The sequence below is a fragment of the Musca autumnalis genome, unplaced genomic scaffold (genome assembly GCF_047663935.1).
Source record: "Musca autumnalis isolate F117 unplaced genomic scaffold, ASM4766393v1 scaffold_1, whole genome shotgun sequence".
Taxonomy (NCBI): Eukaryota; Metazoa; Arthropoda; class Insecta; order Diptera; family Muscidae; genus Musca; species Musca autumnalis.
The window spans coordinates 188,119,789-188,138,543 of record NW_027411644.1 but is presented as its reverse complement, the minus strand read 5'-3'; the positions used below and the strand labels follow the sequence as shown (position 1 = coordinate 188,138,543).

The following is an 18,755-nucleotide window of genomic DNA, read 5'->3' as shown; positions in this document are numbered from 1 at the left end:
AATACTTTTTTGTTTCATTTTCTTCTTTATTTTCAATAAAATACAACGTGTTTGCTTCCTTTATTGGCGGACAAATTGTTCTGTTTTGGCAAGCCAGCTGATTGCTTGCTGGCTTTTGCTGGGAAGGTGTCTGTTTACTTTCTACAATTTTCTAGCAAAAGAGAATAAAAACACCTTACTCTCTGAGAAAGTTCATGCTGGACAATTCTTGCTGGGAAAGTAACCAGACAGACTTATTATTACATATATATCATTTTATATCATATAAATGGTCTGTTCAAGAACTGTAAGAATCTACTAATATTTACTATTTTTTCCGATAACATAATGGAAAAAATGTTATCGTAGTAAAAAATAGTAACTTCTTGCAGGTTCTGGAACAGAGCATAAGCTTTATTCCATGTAACACATAAATTGAATTGGTTTGTTTATGCGGGACCTTTTTCAATATTTAAATCGAGTAAAAATTATTTTAGTCATTAGCTGTGTCTTTTTACGTGATAATTAGTAATAATTATTACTAATGTTGTAGATTTTGACAGTTGTATAAAGGAAAAGTTTCTAAAAAAAGGTTTCAGCAACATTTAGTAAGTAAAAAGACACCCCTATTAATAGGCAAAATGTTATTTATTCGTGCAACGTCCCAATTTACATTAGGCGAGTTTACTTGCGGCAATTGTCAGTTTGTAGGTGAGAGAGGGTGCTGAGAGGCAAAGGGTTACCATATGCCTCACCTCTCTCTCCTACAAAATGACAATTGCCGCAAGTAAACTCGCCCAATGTAAATTGGGACAACAGGAAAAAATGTTGGAACAATTTTTTTTATTTCATAGGATTTTTCAAAAAAAAAATGTGAAAGTGGTTTGTGCGTGACCTTTTTAATAATTAAATGGAATGAACGTTATTTTTGGCATTAACTGGCAAAAGTTCATTCACTCTCGCTACAGGAAATCATTTTTGAGAAAAAAAGGTCATAAAGTCATAACCCTAGTAAATAAACGACACATGAACATATGTCCAATTTACATTAGCAACTTTTTCGTCATTTGGAGCTGTTTCGTCATTTATTTGCTAAAACAGGCAACATTTTGCGTCATTTACCATACAAAAATAAATGACGATAGCTGCGTCATTTATTCTAAACAACGCACGAAAACACCATACTATTATAAGCAGCCCAGTTTTTTTGTCATAAACTACCAAAAAATGCAACTGTTTTATGATGTCTTTGTTTGTTTGTATGTGTTGTAGAAAAACAAAAATACTCAAACGATGACAAAAGTGAAAATAAATGTTTAAAAAACTTGCAAAAATTATGTTTTTTTGTTTTTAGAATTAATTTAAGTTATTTGATACACATTTGTGTTGTGAAATTCCTATTTCTCTGAATAAATATATTGTGTGCGTGTGTTTGTGTTATTGTATAAGTGTGTATGTGAGAATGTGTGCGTAAGCAAATGACGCAAAAAAACAGATGTAAATACACTTCATTTGATTCTAGGATTTCGTAAAACGAAATCATTTAATGTGCATATGTAAATTGGACTATAGTTGCCAATATTGGTACAGACTGCAATAGTTGCATTTTTAGGAGCAAAAAGCAGTGCTGTATATCAAAATATTTCGATTTAACATTTGATTTAAAACAAATCCAAGTTTTGAGTTGATTTAATTTTGTATGGTAAATCAGGGTGGATTTGGGTGGATTAAGCACTTAATACCCCGTTTATATATAACCGGATTTAACAAACCGACTGGGTTTTAAATGTCAATTCCATTGCTTATATTTCAAACAAATCCTCTCAAAGAAGGTTAACCCTGCAAAAAGCTCTAATATAAGCAGCATATAAATCGAGATATTGCCCTTAATCATCGTATAAGTGTATAGTCTAAACGGGCTATAAAACAACGTCTACACGGAGATTAGTTAAACCTAAATCCGTAATACTATGTTGACATTTTCGAAATCCACTCGATTTCATCTATCAATTCCTTTGAGTATACGTCAAATGAAAACTCATCTGAAATCGATTGGATTTCATTTGACGTTTGAGCAATGGAATTGACAGTTGAAATCGAGTGGATTTCGTAAATGTAAACATAAGCTAACAATTGGTGTCAGAAGTGGGATTAGGATCATCCTACAATGAAGTTTAAGGATCTACGAGTGGAAGAAGGAGCTAAGTAAGTTGGAGTTGTCTTCTACTGGCAACAATTTGTAAATTAACGGAAATTAAACTAAATTAACTTATGCTTGGTTTACATTCGGCGTCGTTTCGTGATTTCGAAGGCGTTTCGTGATTTCGCGCGGAATCAATGCAAAATGTATCATGATTTCGCATACAAAAATGAAATCATCTCATTTCGTGATTTCAGCGAAATCAACATCGAAATTACAGTACACATGATATACAACCCTGTTTTTGCCTAAAAAAGTACCAAAAGTTGCAACACTTTTCACGTATCATAATAAACAAGTTAGATGGTCAATTGCTGCAACAAAAAATGTTAGTATCAAAATTTGTAAACAATGTGAAAAAAATATTAAATTACTTTGTTGCAATGATAGCTTCGTTCCAGAACTAAAAAGTTTTTACACATTTAACACATTTTGAACATTTTTCCCCGAAATGCGTTCCCGTACACCAAAAAAGTTGCAAAACGTTCACTTCTCTTTGAACAAAAATGGCGCTGAATGGCTTTCTCTTTAGAAACTTTTTACACGACAAATTTTAGCGAGCAAAAATGTGCAACATGTTTGCCGGCTTCCGATTCGCTGACACGCCGACTTTGACATTTGTTCCAGATTTTTTGACGTTTCTGTCATTTTTCCGTTCCCGAACATTTTGGAAAAATGTGTGCGTTGAACTCATTTTTGACAGTTTTCTCTTTTGAACATTTTACCATTAAAAAAGTACTGGAACGAAGCTGATATTTTTCTTTGTGTCCCCGTACTTTTTTAATGGTAATGTTAGGAAAAAGAGCGAATTGTCAAAAATTGCTTCCCCATACAAATTTCTTAAAAAAATACAGGAACGGAAAAATTACGGAAATTGCAAAAACTCCAGCATAAATGTCAAAATCACGTATCAGCTATCATATTAGATGCCAATGATCATACTTGCTGCCAGTTTCTACTAGGCCAAAATTGTATGTCAGAAAACAGGAGAAGAGGGTGTTATTCGGCGCTATTTTTGTTTAAAGAGAAGTGCAAGTCTTGCTAGATTTCGGAGTACGGGAACGTAAACGGGAAAACTACTGAAAGTACTTATATTGTGCAGGTTCTGAGCACAACTTTTATCTATTATTTTTTTTTATTTTTTTCATTTGTTAGTACTATACACAATTAATACGATATATAGATATATAAGTAATTTTACGATAATTTTCCAAATAAAGCTGTGAAATTCTATATTGTCGTATATTTTTTCTATATTGTCGTATTAATTCAATTTACAGCAACTTGTTTTGAAAATTCATGTTCGATCAGCTGCGCATATGCATCTACCTTGATCATTGTGATATGTTTGAAATCAACAAAAAATAAGTGTAAACACCGGGGTGTATTTCAGGATTTCGTGAAATCCATACAAAAATAAATGACGATAGCTGCGTCATTAAGTCTGTCTGCTTACTTTCCCAGCAAGAATTGTCCAGCAAGAACTTTCTCAGAGAGTAAGGGGTTTTTATTCTCTTTTGCTAGAAAATTGTAAAAAGTAAACAGACATCTTCCCAGCAAAAACCAGCAAGCAATCAGCTGGCTTGCCAAAACAGAACAATTTGTCCGCCAATAAAGGAAGCAAACACGTTGTATTTTATTAAATATCAAAAAGAAAATGAAACAAAAAAGTATTTTTCCACTTTACAAATTTGTTCTCCATTAAACAATACAATTAGACTATGTTATTTCCACAATAAAATTGTTTTTAATTTTCACAAACATAAATCAACAAAAAACTAAAAGCAGATGATTGACTGTTTTCAGGAAGAAGAAGCATTTGGTCTGTTCCTTTACTTTTTAAAATGGTAACAGTGGCAGAAAATGGCAAAACTGGTAAACTGCTATCATATAAATTGTATGCTATTAAAAGTGAGGGAACACTTTACAGGTTAAAAATGGTAAGAAATGGTAACCTCATACCCCGGTTACACTATTGAAGGTTAACCCACTGGGTTTAATAGATCCAGTGGGTTAATCTTTGCTGGTTACACTTAGCTTTTCGAGGATATAAACTGTCAGCTGATGTTTGTTTACGTATACATACAAAATAACTAATAAAGTCGTGTTTAACACTTTTACAATTTCTCGCATGAGATATCGTCCCCTCTTTGCTCATATTGGTATATTTTACACACAGGGATACATTTTTGTATCAAGGTATCAAGCGTACTTTTTGTTAAAAAAGTGTCTAATGTAAAAAAATAAATAATTTTATGATTTTCAAATAACTTTAGATTTGTTAACTCCATAAAATCTCATGCGACCAATCGTAAACGTGTAAAACACGACAAACTCTGTTGCAAAAACAGTTGCAACTTTTGGTACTTTTTGAGTAGAGTTGGATTTTTTTGCACAAATACCGAATACAACACTGTATATTTGGTGGATTTATGCCGGATTTAAAATAAACCCAGTCGTGAGAGGATTTAATTTTTGTATGGCAAATCTGGTCAGATTTGACCAGATTAAGCAATAAATCCTCATAAAGTGGGTTAACCCGGCAAAAAACTGTAGTGTAACCGCACTATCAGGCACGTAAAGGAACAGAGCAATTGTTAGTGCTTGCTAGAAGAAATTTGTCCAGCAAGAATTTGCAAACTCTCAGTGAAAGAACTGTTAAAATGTCTCTCTCGAATCGCTCTCTTTTGCTGGTTTTTTGTGTTAACAGACGACTTCCAGCAACAATTGGTACAAGTTGTTACAAATTTTAGGGTAACCAGACAGAACTACATATTTATTCTAAACAACGCACGAAAACACCATACTATTATAAGCAGCCATGTTTTTTGTCATAAACTACGAAAAAATGCAACTGTTTTATGATGTCTTTGTTTGTTTTTGTGTGTTTTAGAAAAACAAAAATACTCAAACGATGACAAAAGTGAAAATAAATGGTTAAACAACTTGCAAAAATTATGTTTTTTTGTTTTTGGAATTAATTTAAGTTATTTGATACACATAGCGCCGAGAATTTTTTTTGCGAGAAAACTTAAAATTTTCTATGAAAATTATATTTTTGGGACGTTTTAAGCATTTTTTAAAAAATAACTTTTTTTCTCTAAAACGTATAGTTTTCGTGCAATCGGGCCTTCTTTTAAAAGTGCCAAAAACTTTGGAGGGTAATATTGGTGTATCCTTACATGCCAATCCCTTGGTTTTTGATTGAGAAAATACTCTTACTATATTCCTAACAAATCCCTGACTTTATATGATTCTAACATTTATGATTAAATTTTTATCGCATATTTAAATTTTTCATCAAAAGTCGAAAATTACAAAAAAGTCGATTTTTTTGAATAGCTTGGGTTTTAAGCCAATTGCGTGGAAATGCGTAGATCAAATGAAGCGTTATAAGCCTGAAATGACAGATAACACACAATACTATATCAAAATGCAAAAAACCCCACAAAAATATTCGAAAAAAAAACCAGAGTTTTACGTCAATTTTTGCAACCATTTTTTGTGGCGTTTAAACGACCAGTGGCTTTATCTGGGTTAATGTGCATATGTAAATTGGACTTAACCTAGAGCTGACAAACCATCGATATTCCCAACATCAGATATTTTCGATATCATGTTTTAAAATATCGATTGCTATCGATATTATCGTTAAGTTGTCATGGCCATTAATTTGGAGATGAAAATGGCGGATATGGCAATGATTTTCTTGATATTATGCAAAAGTAGTTCACATTTGCTCTGTTCCAGAATCTGCAAGAAGCTACTACTTTTTACTTCAACATTTTTTTCCTTTAAGTGGGGTACACACTATCAGTTTTGACTGTCGATTTTTCGGAATTATCGATAACTGTCCAACCGTCCAGCAACCACAAAATATTTTGTGGTTGCCTGATGACTAACTAAAGTGAACGGCCACACTGGCAAGCAACCGATTATTTGAGCAAAACTGACAGTCAAAACTGATCGTGTGGACCCCGCTTTATGTTATCGAAAAAAAAAGTAAAAATTAGTAGATTCTTGCAGTACTGGAACAGACCAATTAATGTAAAAGAGAATAAACAACTGCTTTTATTTTATAAAAATGTAATAAAAAATACATTTTATTTTACCGAAAATGTGTACGTGTAATCGTATACATTGATTTCCATAGGTTTGCATGGTATAACAAGAAATGGTAGCAGCAATACCCAGCTGACTGAACTGGGTTGTAGTGTTAGTGTCAAATTCCATACGACATTTTATGTATTTATTTCTATGTTCCATGTATATTAGGGATATATATTTTTGAAGAACAAATTTATTCATCAGAAAGAAAAAACTATTTCCCATAAAGACGGCTTCATATCATTGACATGTAACCTCCTACAGGTACGAACGACATGCCGCACACTAAAACTCCGCTTATAGAGGCGGTACAATATTTGTTAATATGTGTGTTATTTTGCTAAACTTGAAAATAATAAAACCCTAATAAACATGTGCTTTTTTGTTTTCAAAAGCAAACGATTGAAACAGCTTCTCTTTTTTCAATGAATTACCAGCGACCCGAAACATTTTTGCTAGTATTCTACTTTCTGTGAGAAATTATGAATTTAGTGGAATGATATGGAAACATTCAAATTGAAAATCTAACGAGTTTTCATTAATGTTTTCCAAAATATTCAATCAAATGTGAAAATTTATTAGTTTTTTAAATTCCAATAATTTATAGACATTTCCTTGTTTTGTTTACATGTACGTTGACACTAAGGTTTACTAAGAGGTAGTTTACACTATCTATCAATGTCATATGACACGAAATAAAAACATTCCATATTTACCCACGGAGGCAATGTGGAGACGTAGTTTTTTACATTTTTGCTGGTTTGGACGCACAAAGTAAATGGCGCAAGGAAAATCCCCAATATTGCACATATTAGCGACTATATAATGATGGAAAATTTCATGTCATGTTACATTTACATATAGTGTAAACTACCTCTAAGGGGCAGTTTACACTATATGTAAATGTCATATGACACGAAATAAAAGCATTCCATATCTACCCACGCAGGCAATGTGGAGACGTAATTTTATTACATTTTTGCTGGTTTGGACGCACAAAGTAAATGGCGCAAGGAAAATCCCCAATATTGCACATATTAGCGACTATATAATGATGGAAAATTTCATGTCATGTTACATTTACATATAGTGTAAACTACCCCTAACAAAAACAAATTTCAATGTGGTTGTTGTTGAGTTGTATTTGTTGTAGTATTAACTTTACCTTAGACTAATGCCAGACTGTGAAACTGGCACTGAAAATTTTCACATTTTACAGGGGTTTTTAGATTGAATTACCCGCTACAAGCAATATAGTAAAGTGACTTTAGTATGGAACTCGATCTAAGAGCGCATAATTTCATGAAATTAATTTCACTGTCTGCAGGGGGTCTTATATTTGTTCTACCATGATAGGTTTGGTTGAATCAGCTGATTGATTGAATGATGGCTTTATGGTTATGTCACGTCTAATTCTACCTTTAACCCTACTGTCGGTGAAAACCCAATGGACAGCTGGAATACAGCCGACAAATGTATGTATGTGTTAGTAAATCAGACTTGTATTTGAAGACAAATTGTCTGGTGTAAACGCCTAGTTAGAAGAGAAATGAGAAGAAGTTGCAAGTACTTGCAAAAAGAAAGTCTAAAGCCACACGCTGAAACTTTTACACAAACTTTCCCATTATTTTGGCGTTTATAGATCGAGTTCCATACTAAAGTAATTTTATGAAATTTCCGTATTGGGTAACTCGACCTAATAATGGGAAAGTTTGTCTTATGCCAGACTATGAAAATTTTCATTAGAAAATTCTTTGTTATTCTCTTTTAAATTTTCATTGACGTCTACCATGGTAGAACAAGAAAAGGTAGCAGCAATACCCAGCTGACTGAACTGGGCTGTAGTGTTAGTGTCAAATTTCAGACGACATTTTATATATTTATTTCTATGTTCGATGTATATTAGGGACATACATTTTTGAAGAAAAAAATTATTCATCTGAAATAAAAACAATTTCCCATAAAGACTCCTTCATATCATTGACATGTAACCTCCTCCAGGTCCAAACGACATGTCGCACACTAAAACACCACTTATAGAGGCGGTACAATATTTGTCAATATGTGTGGTATTTTGTTAAACTTGAAAATAATAAAGCCCTAATAAACATGTGCTTCTTGTTTTCAAAAACAAAAGATTGAAACAGCTTCTCTTTTTTCAATGAATTACGAGCGACCCCAAACATTTTTGCAAGAATTCTACTTCCTGCGTGATATTGTGCATTTAGTGGAATGATATGGAAACATTCAAACTGAAAATCTAACGAGTTTTCATTTATGTTTTTCCATATATTCAATCAAATGTGAAAAATTATTAGTTTTTTAAATTCCAATAATTTATAGACATTTCCTTAATTTGTTTACATTTATATTTGACACTAACGTTCCAAACAAAAACAAATTCCTTTGTGGTTGTTGTTCGAGTTGTATTTGTTGTAGTATTAACTTTACCTTGTATTTGTTCTACCATGGACGTCTACACACATATATGAAATCATATGAACATTTTGATATTTTCATTGCTTTGCATTGGTTTGAGAGTTGCGAATTTAAACATAAAGAATAATTTCAGATTACAGAACCTTGTGTACAGAGTTTCACCCCCTTCACACCTCTTCTTTATAAACTCATTTTCATGTTAATGAAAATTTTCATAGTCTGGCATAAGCCTTGCGTACGAAAGTTTGAGCGTGTAGCTTTAGTCCTGGTCCACACTAACTCAGTAGTCACACGCGCAAAATTTGCGACGGAACTTTCCCATTATTTTGGCGTTCATAGATCGAGTTCCCCAATACAGAATTTTCATAAAATTACTTTAGTATGGAACTCGATCTGTGAACGCCAAAATAATGGGAAAGTTTCGACGCAAATTTTGCGCGTGTGACTACTGAGTAACGTGAATTTCATTAAAAAGTTTCATGAAATTAGGTGTTCTTAAATCGAATTCCCCCATACAGCAATTTTATGATTTTACTCTACTATTGAGGTCGATCTAGAGACACATAATAGCATGCAATTTTTTCAATGAAATCACTCTAGTGTGGACCGGGACTTAGAGAAAAAAAAACAATAAAAAAGTACTGGAACGAAGCTAGAGTTAAACGTAAAAACAGCTGTTTTGCTATCGCAAAATAAGTTATCGGTTTCACTTTAAAGTGAGATACACACGATCAGTTTTGACTGTCAGTTTTGCTCAAATAATCGGTTGCTTGCCAGTGTGGCCGTTCATTTTTGTCAGTCATCAAGCAACCACAAAATATTTTGTGGTTGCTGGACTGTTTGACATTTATCGATATTTCCGAAAAATCGACAGTCAAAACTGATCGTGTGTACCCCGCTTAAGCGATGGCAAACCATCGATATCCCCAACGTTAAGCTGAGTACACATTGCCAGTTTTGAATGACAGCTTTGCTCGAATAATCGGTTGCTTGCCAGTGTGACCGTTCATTTTTGTCATTCATCATGCACCCACAAAAATTTTTGTGGTTGTTGGACAGTCAGGTGTTGGTTGTATGATGGTATGATAGTGTGAACCAAAAACGTCATTCAAGGAATAAATTTGCAAAACTACTGATCGTGTGTACTAGAACTGGCAAAATATCGATGGCACTATCGATAATATCGATAATTTATTAAAAATACAATATCGATAGATAGTTTTGTCTATCGATATTATCGGATTAAAAACCCCTAAGTCCAGGTCCAGACTAGAGTGATTTCATTTAAAAAATTGCATGAAATTATGCGTCTCAAGATCGATCTCCATAGTAGAGTAAAATCATAAAATTGCTGTAGTGGGGAACTCGAATTAAGAACACCTAATTTCATGAAATTTTTTCATGAAATTTACGCTAGTGTGGACCGGGACTAACCTAAAATTCAGTGAAATGAATAGAAATTTCGCGGCTTTTCGGTTTTGTGGGTGTGAGAAAGTAAGTCGGTAGTCACAGGTACAAATTTTTCGGAAAAGTAAAATGTATTTTTATTAAATAAATGCAATTGTTTTTTTTTCTCCTTTTTGATTGCTGTGAACTATTTTTGCAAAATGTCAACAAAATCGTAGAAATTTCCGATATTTTCATTTCCAAATTAATGGTGGTGACAAATTAACGATAATATCGATAGCAATCAATTTTTTAAACTATTATATTGAAAATATCTAATGTTGGGAATATCGATGGTTTGCCAGCTCTAGTGTGTACCCACCATGGCACAATTACCCAGGTAGTGGCGTCGTAAAATTTTGAATATGTTATGTCAAAACTTTCTTTATGTTGTTGGGGAAATTACAACAAAAATAATTTTTTATAAAGGGATTTGACTTTTCATATTCGATCAGCTGGTGTGATACCACTACCTGGTAGTTCTGCCATGGTACCCACTTCGTCTGTTCCTTTACTTTAAAAAATGGTAACAGTGGCAAAAAATGGTAAAAGTGGTGACCTGGTCTCATATATGGTCTGTTCCAGTACTGCAATAATCTACTAATTTTTACTATTTTTTCCGATAACATAAAGGAAAAAATGTTATCGTAGTAAAAAGTAGTAGCTTCTTGCAGGTGCTGGAACAGAGCAATAAATTGTATGCTTGTTACAGTAAAGGAACGCTTTGCAGGTTAAAAATGGTAAGAAATGGTAACCTCAGGCAGGTAAAGGAACAGAGCTACTTTAAAGGTAAAAACAGCTGTTGTGCTATCGCAAAATAAATTATCGATTTCACTTTAATATCAATTTATCGATATGTATATCTACAACTATAGACACCTATGGCTACAAGAAAAAACGAATAGGAAAAAACTGAAACCGAAACCAGTACAGAAAGAAAATTGGAAAACTACTACTTGTCTTGTGGGTGTGCGTGCGTGAAAAAATTATTTTCCACGGTTGATACGGTATCTGGCAAAATCCTTTGCATACACAAAAAAAGATTAAAAACACACAAAAAAAAAAAAGATTAAAAACATCAGAAAGAAGCAAGCAAAACAAATCAAATCGAAAAATATTGTTTTTAGAAAAGTGACTAATACCCAATAAGAGATTCAACATCATTCATTGAGAAAAAAAACGAAGCAAAGTGGTTATATCAATTCCATCAGTGAGAAAATACAAAAACAACAATAACGTAATAACGTTAAGTATTTCATGTGTGAAAGGTAGTAGCAATCAAAATTTATTAAATCACTGTCGACATATCACAAAAAGGCACAAATTGAAAATAACAACAACCAACTGAAAAAAGTTATCTGGAATCTGGAAGTGCAAGAATTCTAGAACAAATTCCGTTTCATTAAAGGGCAAAGGAGCATATAAATTAAATAACAGCCATGGATAACGAACCACGCACCGAATTGCAAGATTTGCAAATGAAGGCAACCCAAGTAGCCGATGAATCTGTGGAAAGTACACGCCGTATGTTGGCGTACATGGAGGAGAGCAAAGAGGCTGGTATTCGCACCTTGGTGGCTTTAGATGACCAAGGTGAACAGTTAGATCGTGTTGAGGAGGGTATGGATCGTATTAATGCCGATATGAAAGAAGCGGAAAAGAATTTAAGTGGCATGGAGAAATGTTGTGGCATTTGTGTACTTCCCTGGAAGAAAGTATCCATTAAAGATGATGGTGATAATGCATGGAAAAAGAATGATGATGGTAAAATTGTCAATAATCAGCCACAGCGTGTCATCGATGAGAGAGAACGTAGTGGTATGGGTCAACCACCACAAACGGGTTACATAGCTCGTATTACAAATGATGCCCGCGAAGATGAAATGGATGAAAATTTAGGACAGGTTAATTCCATGTTGGGTAATTTACGTAATATGGCACTGGATATGGGTTCAGAGCTGGAGAATCAAAATGTACAAATTGACCGTATCAATGCAAAGGGTGATGCGAATAATGCGCGCATGTCGGGTGTCAATCAGAGGGCTAACAATTTGCTCAAGAGTTAAATTTGAGTATTACATAGTAAGAACAACAACAACACGATTATTACACTAACATAGCGGCAATAGCGAAAAATATATAGAAGATGTCAACAACACCCCAAACTCCAACCGATACCAACACTACAACCACCACCAACAAACAGTAATGAACACACAAAAGCAAAACAACCACCGCCCCACCAAACCCCAAAAAACCAACCCCAAAACCGCCAAGAGCTCCATCATTATCATCCAGAATTAGAGCAACGATGTTAGCAAAATGTTCAAAGTAGAAATTGTGTAAGGTATGTATTATGCATTGATATGTCTGTAATGTCTGTAATAAGCACCTCTGTCTTCTAACTTCCTGATTTACCTTAATAACAAATTTTGTTCCTTCGTGACACCGCCACCGCAATCACCACCTGCTTTTCACTTTTATCAACTTGATTGTTGTTTGTTAGTCTAGTATGTTAGATCGTCGTCATCGCAATGTCAGTGACAGCCATAAATACAAATTCCCTAACATGGTGGTGGTATGTAGGTATGTGTTCTAACGGCATGCCTTGTTCCTGAAAAAATACGAATACGTTATCTAAATTTGCAATGGCTATAAAAATAAACGTAACTGTCAAAAAGAAAATTGTAAACGGCTGCGATACAATTTCATGTGGAGTAAATTTTATGGTTCTTACTTGTGATAGACTTGCAATACTTAACTTATGGCTGGTAAGACAATTTGTACGACAATTTTTAATATAGGCGTGGCACTACTAGCCAATAAAAAGGCAACGCTCGTTAGTGTCTATTTGGGAAACAGTATGAAATAACGAAATAGAGGCACTTTTCAATTCCCGCTCAAAAAATTTTACTAGGATTAGTTTGGCCGACTTTCGCTGGTGTTTTAAGATATTCTCCTATTTACACAGTCGATATCGGTTACGCAGCATAAAACCAATCAATGTTTTTGAGATACGAACATGCAGTCACGCCCTCGCTGTGTTCATTTCTTATACAGACTTATGGTCACATATTTTCACAGAAGAAGCTGCCAAGGTCAGGGATGTTGTAATTCGTACTAACACAAATTTGAAAATCATTTGTTTAACTGCCTAGCTAAACACTCACCTGTTTCCTGATTATGGACGGACCCAGTTAAGGATGCGGACTTATCGAATCTGAGGAACCAGAACCAAGTAACTTGAAAAAGATATGCGAACGAAAATATTTGCGTTGCTACAATAACAAAGTAGATGTTCGACGGTATCTATATGTTCTGCATCATCACATAATTTACAGTTGTTGTTGTAACTGTATTTGATATGTTGTATATTCGTTTCTCTACTTAATCTTGGCAGATGTTTTGCACGGTGTCATCGATCCTTTTCCTATAGGAACTCAGACTGCTGCAACATTCTGAGCGTAGTTGAACCAAATCTACTCTGGTTTGTCGTGGCGGCTGACACAACTCAGCTGCGATACATGGGGTTGTTTTCCGAGGACCGCATTCACGCGATAGTTGTTTATGGCAACTGCGACCACATCTGTCTGAATGCTATTTAAACATGTTTGATAGGCTTGTTGATATAGGGGTTCGCTCTTGTAACGTTGGACCTCTCTTTCTAGATCATGAAGATCCCTCCGGACATGGCTGAGTGGGAGGGTCCTATACGCCAAATGGTGATTACGATGGATGTCACTGTGTTGCTGTGCTGGGAGAATATTTGTGTCCTCATTTAGACAGTCCACTGATGAGATGAGGAGGCACACTGTTGCAGTTCTCAGGGCGACATTCTGACATGTTTGAATATTTTTTCCATCGCGTTGCACTTATATTTGGTCTGTTCCTATACTTTTGAAAATGGTAAAACCGGAAAGTGGTAAAAGTTGTAAACTGCTTCCATATGAATTGTATGGTGTCTGAAGTACAGGAACGCTTTTCGAGCAAAAAGTAGTAAAACTTGAAGATTCTTGAGCGTAAAGGAACAGAGCTATTAAAGGACCATACTGGCACCGCATGGCTTACCATATACCGAACTAAGGGTTGTTCCTATATTTCAGCTTGTCGCAGATGGCATTGGCCTTAGCGGACGACGTGAACATGCTGTGGAATGTGACCCTTAGAATCTTGGGATAGTTGGAATTCTGTTAAAACTGGTACGATTAGACTTTCACAAATAACATCAGAAAAGGTACCTGTCGCCAAGATCGTACAATCATCCGCATACGTTATGATCTGGAGAGGGTAGAATACAGGAGACGTAGAGAGTAAACTGTTGTGGAAATATCACTCCACCTTGGGGAACTCCCTATTTCACTCTACGATGCCGAATTTCTTGTTTCTGAATTCCAGGAATCGCGTCCACACATATAATTGATTATCCAATGTTGCAAACTTATCCGGATGGTAGTCTCCTCGATGTCCTCAAACGACGTGGAGTGCTGCTTGACAGTGTCAAATGATTTTGACAAGTCAAACCCCACATCACTGTTCTATTATACGGCTAACATGTGCGGAGATGACGTTCAGAGCAATTGCCTGTCGTGCTTGCTGATTACGGAACTCGTGCTTATTATCGGCAACTGTATAGCTATTTCTGACGCTGGAGAACGAACTTCGGGAACGTTGTGGGTGGCTAGCGACAGGTTGAGAACTTTAGTGAGATACTTGACTCCCGACCTTCCAGCCTTGTAGATTCCTTCAGGGTCCAACGCTTTGGATGATTTAGCGTTCCTGGTTACATTCGCAACATCATCCAATGTAGATTGTGGTGGTTCATTCTCGGCAGGAAGAGATCTGCTCGACAAACTATCGATTAAAATAACTTGGACACCTCATTGGATCAGTCAGGGTAACGTCGCCAAACGTGGCTGAGGTCCTATCTTCCTTCTTTCCAGGGTTCGAGACTGACTTAAACATAGCCCACTATTCAGTTATTCTGGATTCAATATTGCAACTCTTCAGATGATTTAACCACTTGTTTTGCTTATGTTCACTGAACAACACTTTAACATCCGTGTCAGCTCCCTAACCTGGGGTCATTGGGGTTGGCACGACGAAGCCCATCACTCCCTTTTGATACTCTCGTCTACTCTACTGGAAAGCTTGTACTGACTTCGGGTATTCGACCAGCATGTATATGATGAGTGGCTGCATCAGTGATGAACGTCCTTTCTGCTGCCCGAACATCGGAAGGGGGGATGAGTAGATCTCTGAAGCGCTGATAAGTGAACTCTCTCCGGGATGTATGCGTTCAACAACTCTACCTCGACCGACTGCTAATACCATGCATTTCATGTACGTGTCGTTAGAGCCAAGCTTAAACGATACGAAAGCAATGGGAAGCTAATCCTCCACCATCACAACGCTGTAAGCTGCAGTTTTTTTGTCGTAGCAGCAACGAAACCCACGTAGCAGTAACAAAACCGAGTAACAAACACGAGATTTTATGCTCGGTTGGCAGCCGCTGGCCGAAACACTATGTTTTATGGTCCATCCGGTACGAAATAACACGCTGTCGTGGCAATGGTAAGCTGCACGTCTTGTTGAGCTTGAGCTTACATGAAATCCACTATTCCTCGATCTTACATCGAAGTCCATTGCAATTAAATTGTCAAAAGGGTGCATTTTCAGGGATTGCAACAATAACGGCTGGTGTTAAGATCTGCATGTGCGGCCCTGTAGTCCCTCGCATGGACGAGTCAAGAACCGAAATTTGAGTGCGTTGGATGCGGATATGACAAACTGCGCACATCCAAATTGGTACTGGGGTTTCCTCCGTCTCGGCACGGACCAAAAGAATCCAGAGTAGGCATTCGGGCATATGCTGCTCGCAACCAAAAACGATACGAATACAAAAATGTGTACAGTGAGGTGAGGGCCGCTGGCCGGAACACGGGTGGTGTGTGGTCCTAGGTCAGTCTGGTACCGAAGTACTCGACGCCGTGGGATTGATAATTTCCCTAATTGACAGTAATCCAAACCGCTGCCAACCTACAGTTACCCATAACATAGTGTTTCGGCCAGCGGCTGCCAACCCAGCATCAAATCTATGCTTCACGTAGGTTTCCATGCTGTTATAACAACAACAGTTACCCATAATAAGTCTCACATTGATTCTCATCGGTAATCTATGAGGCGATTGAAGGAAATTCGTTTTACGACGAGTAACCACAGACCAGGGCCCTATTCCACGAAACAACTTATCAACTTTTCATTCTGAACTTCAATCTGCAATTTTTTTTGAAAATTTTCCCATTTTTGTGTTCCACAGATTGATTGCCTAAGTTCTTAAAAATTATTTCCTCTCTTTTTAATTTCTGTTCCACCAACGTTTTCTTCTGCTAATTTTTGATAAGTGCAAAGTGAAAAGCGATAAGTTGTTTCGTGGAATAGGGCCCAGATTGCTTTGGATGTCATATATCCAAGTTCCATAAGCCATATTCAGTGTGCTTTTTCAAACAAGATCTCAAAAAGTTTACCGGTGTAGTAGCACATTGGTGTCCGGACCATGGTACAATAACCCAGGTAGTGGCATCGTAAAATTTTGAATATGTTATATCAAAACTTTATGTTGTTGGGGAAATTACAACAACAATAATTTTTTTATAAAGGGATTTGACTTTTCATATTCGATCAGCTGGTGTGATACCACTACCTGATAGTTCTGCCATGGTCCGGACAGATGTATAAATTGGAAAATCGATCTACTCGTTTCCCATTACATTACTATAACCTGAGGAACCGAGAAAACTTTAAGGATATTTCGTATTTCATAAAGAGTCTTTTTGTTTTCAAGGATAATAAGAGAGTTTATGGTCCATGAATTGTGAGCCTTAAGGCCGTCTGACTATCGACATATATAATTACCGGTCCCGTAAGGTTTCTTTCAAGTACTTGCACAAATTCTGTTGCTTTCCTGTTAAAAGAATCTCTGCCTGAAAGACGTTGCAGCTATCGCTAAGCTTAATTGAGTTTTTGATTAATTTGTACGTATTGCCTGACCGAGGAGTGTTACCTTCAGTCCAAATGTCCTTGATTGAAAAATAATAAAAAAACAGAGATTGAGTCAAACCTGGAAGAGGTGGTCATATAATTGTTTATTCGTACCTACCGTTTGATTCTAACTGACTATCATTTCGCATGTACGAAATCTGAAACCCACACGTCACACTACGATTCTTGGAGTATAAAAAACGCCATCGCAGCAGCGTTAAATTTAACCAGGAAATCTGAAGCTTGAATATCCATAATGACGTTTAAAGCAGCATGGACGGTACTTTTGATTGCTCCGGTAATCAGAATAGATACAGCCCTACACACAGTTGCTAGTTTTGACATTAGTGCTTAATTCCCAAGTGCTTGCCACCAGTCCACCCAGAAACCAAATGTCTGATGTCCGACACGTCTGAACAATTTCTGAAGCAAAGTTGTTCTAAACGGTTTTTCGGAGAGGTAATAGTTCAGATTTTGTTCCGATTTTGAACGAGTTTCGGAAAGAAATTACCTTTCCAAATTTCCCAAGGATTTTCTTCAGATTTCGTTACGAAATCGATCCGATGTCGCTCCGACATTTCGTTCCGAAATTATATGACCTTTTTTCGTCCGCTTCTTGGTATTGCTTTTCCATGTCAAGCGATGGTCTAAGATTGTACCAAAGTATTTAGACTCCTGAGACAGTACCAATGCGATTTCGTCAAAAAACTGTTGGCTGGAGGTCGGGAAGTTTGCGTGTTTTGCTGAATAGATTTCCGTCTTCTCTGGATTGACTCCAAAACAATTGTCATAGACCCAGTTTGACAGTTGTACCAGAATACCTATCATAAGGTCAGACATGTCAGTTTTGCAGCACAAGAATTGAAGTTATCACCAGACGCCAGAGTGTATGTGAGAGAACCCCACCCTGCGTTTAAGCTCCGTTAATACGTTTCATCACGGAACACCTGGATGGAGGAAATTTCTGTGTTGCTGAGAGCTTTATGGTTCAGTTCAAGCTTTTCATTTCTGACAGCGCCCCCTCAATATCGACAAAGGCTGTCAAGGTAACCAACCATTTCATGTAAGGCGGTTTCTACTGATTTGTCCATGATGTAGACATGCTGAGGTCTACTGGTATTTTTGAGTCTAATTGTTCCCTCATTTCCAAATCCAGTAACCTTTCCTTCGCCTTTAATAAAAAGGAAGTAAGACTAATTGGTCTGTAGAAGTTAGGTAGTCCCTGAATCGACTTCCCCGCTTTTGGGATGTAGGTTACCTTTACCTCTTTTCAAAGACCGGGTATGTGCGAGAAACGCAGGTAGATCGAAGGCATCTTCTAGATCGAAGGCAGTATCAAGGGACTGTTCCGCCTCCATCTGTACCCTTGTGACGTCACCTCTGCTTTAATTAAAGATTACATACCCTGACATTATCCCCATTCGAGTTGGAAAACATAGCATAGGTCTTGACGCATTAGGGCGATATCGATATCTAAATCTATATGGTTTCAGGAGTTTAGAAGCTGCAGTTTGCACTGATGCAGTTATGCAAAACTATGCTCTTG

At 36.3% G+C, this 18,755-nt stretch overlaps 1 protein-coding gene across 1 annotated transcript; it reads left to right on the top strand.

Annotated features, from left to right (window-relative positions):
- Positions 1 to 11,047: 11,047 nt before the first annotated feature.
- On the top strand, positions 11,048 to 12,374 carry Snap24 (Synaptosomal-associated protein 24kDa). Its single transcript, XM_073959269.1, has one exon. The coding sequence runs from the start codon at positions 11,611 to 11,613 to the stop codon at positions 12,235 to 12,237; it is 627 nt and encodes a 208-aa protein (XP_073815370.1). The 5' UTR covers positions 11,048 to 11,610; the 3' UTR covers positions 12,238 to 12,374.
- The last annotated feature ends 6,381 nt before the right edge of the window (positions 12,375 to 18,755 follow it).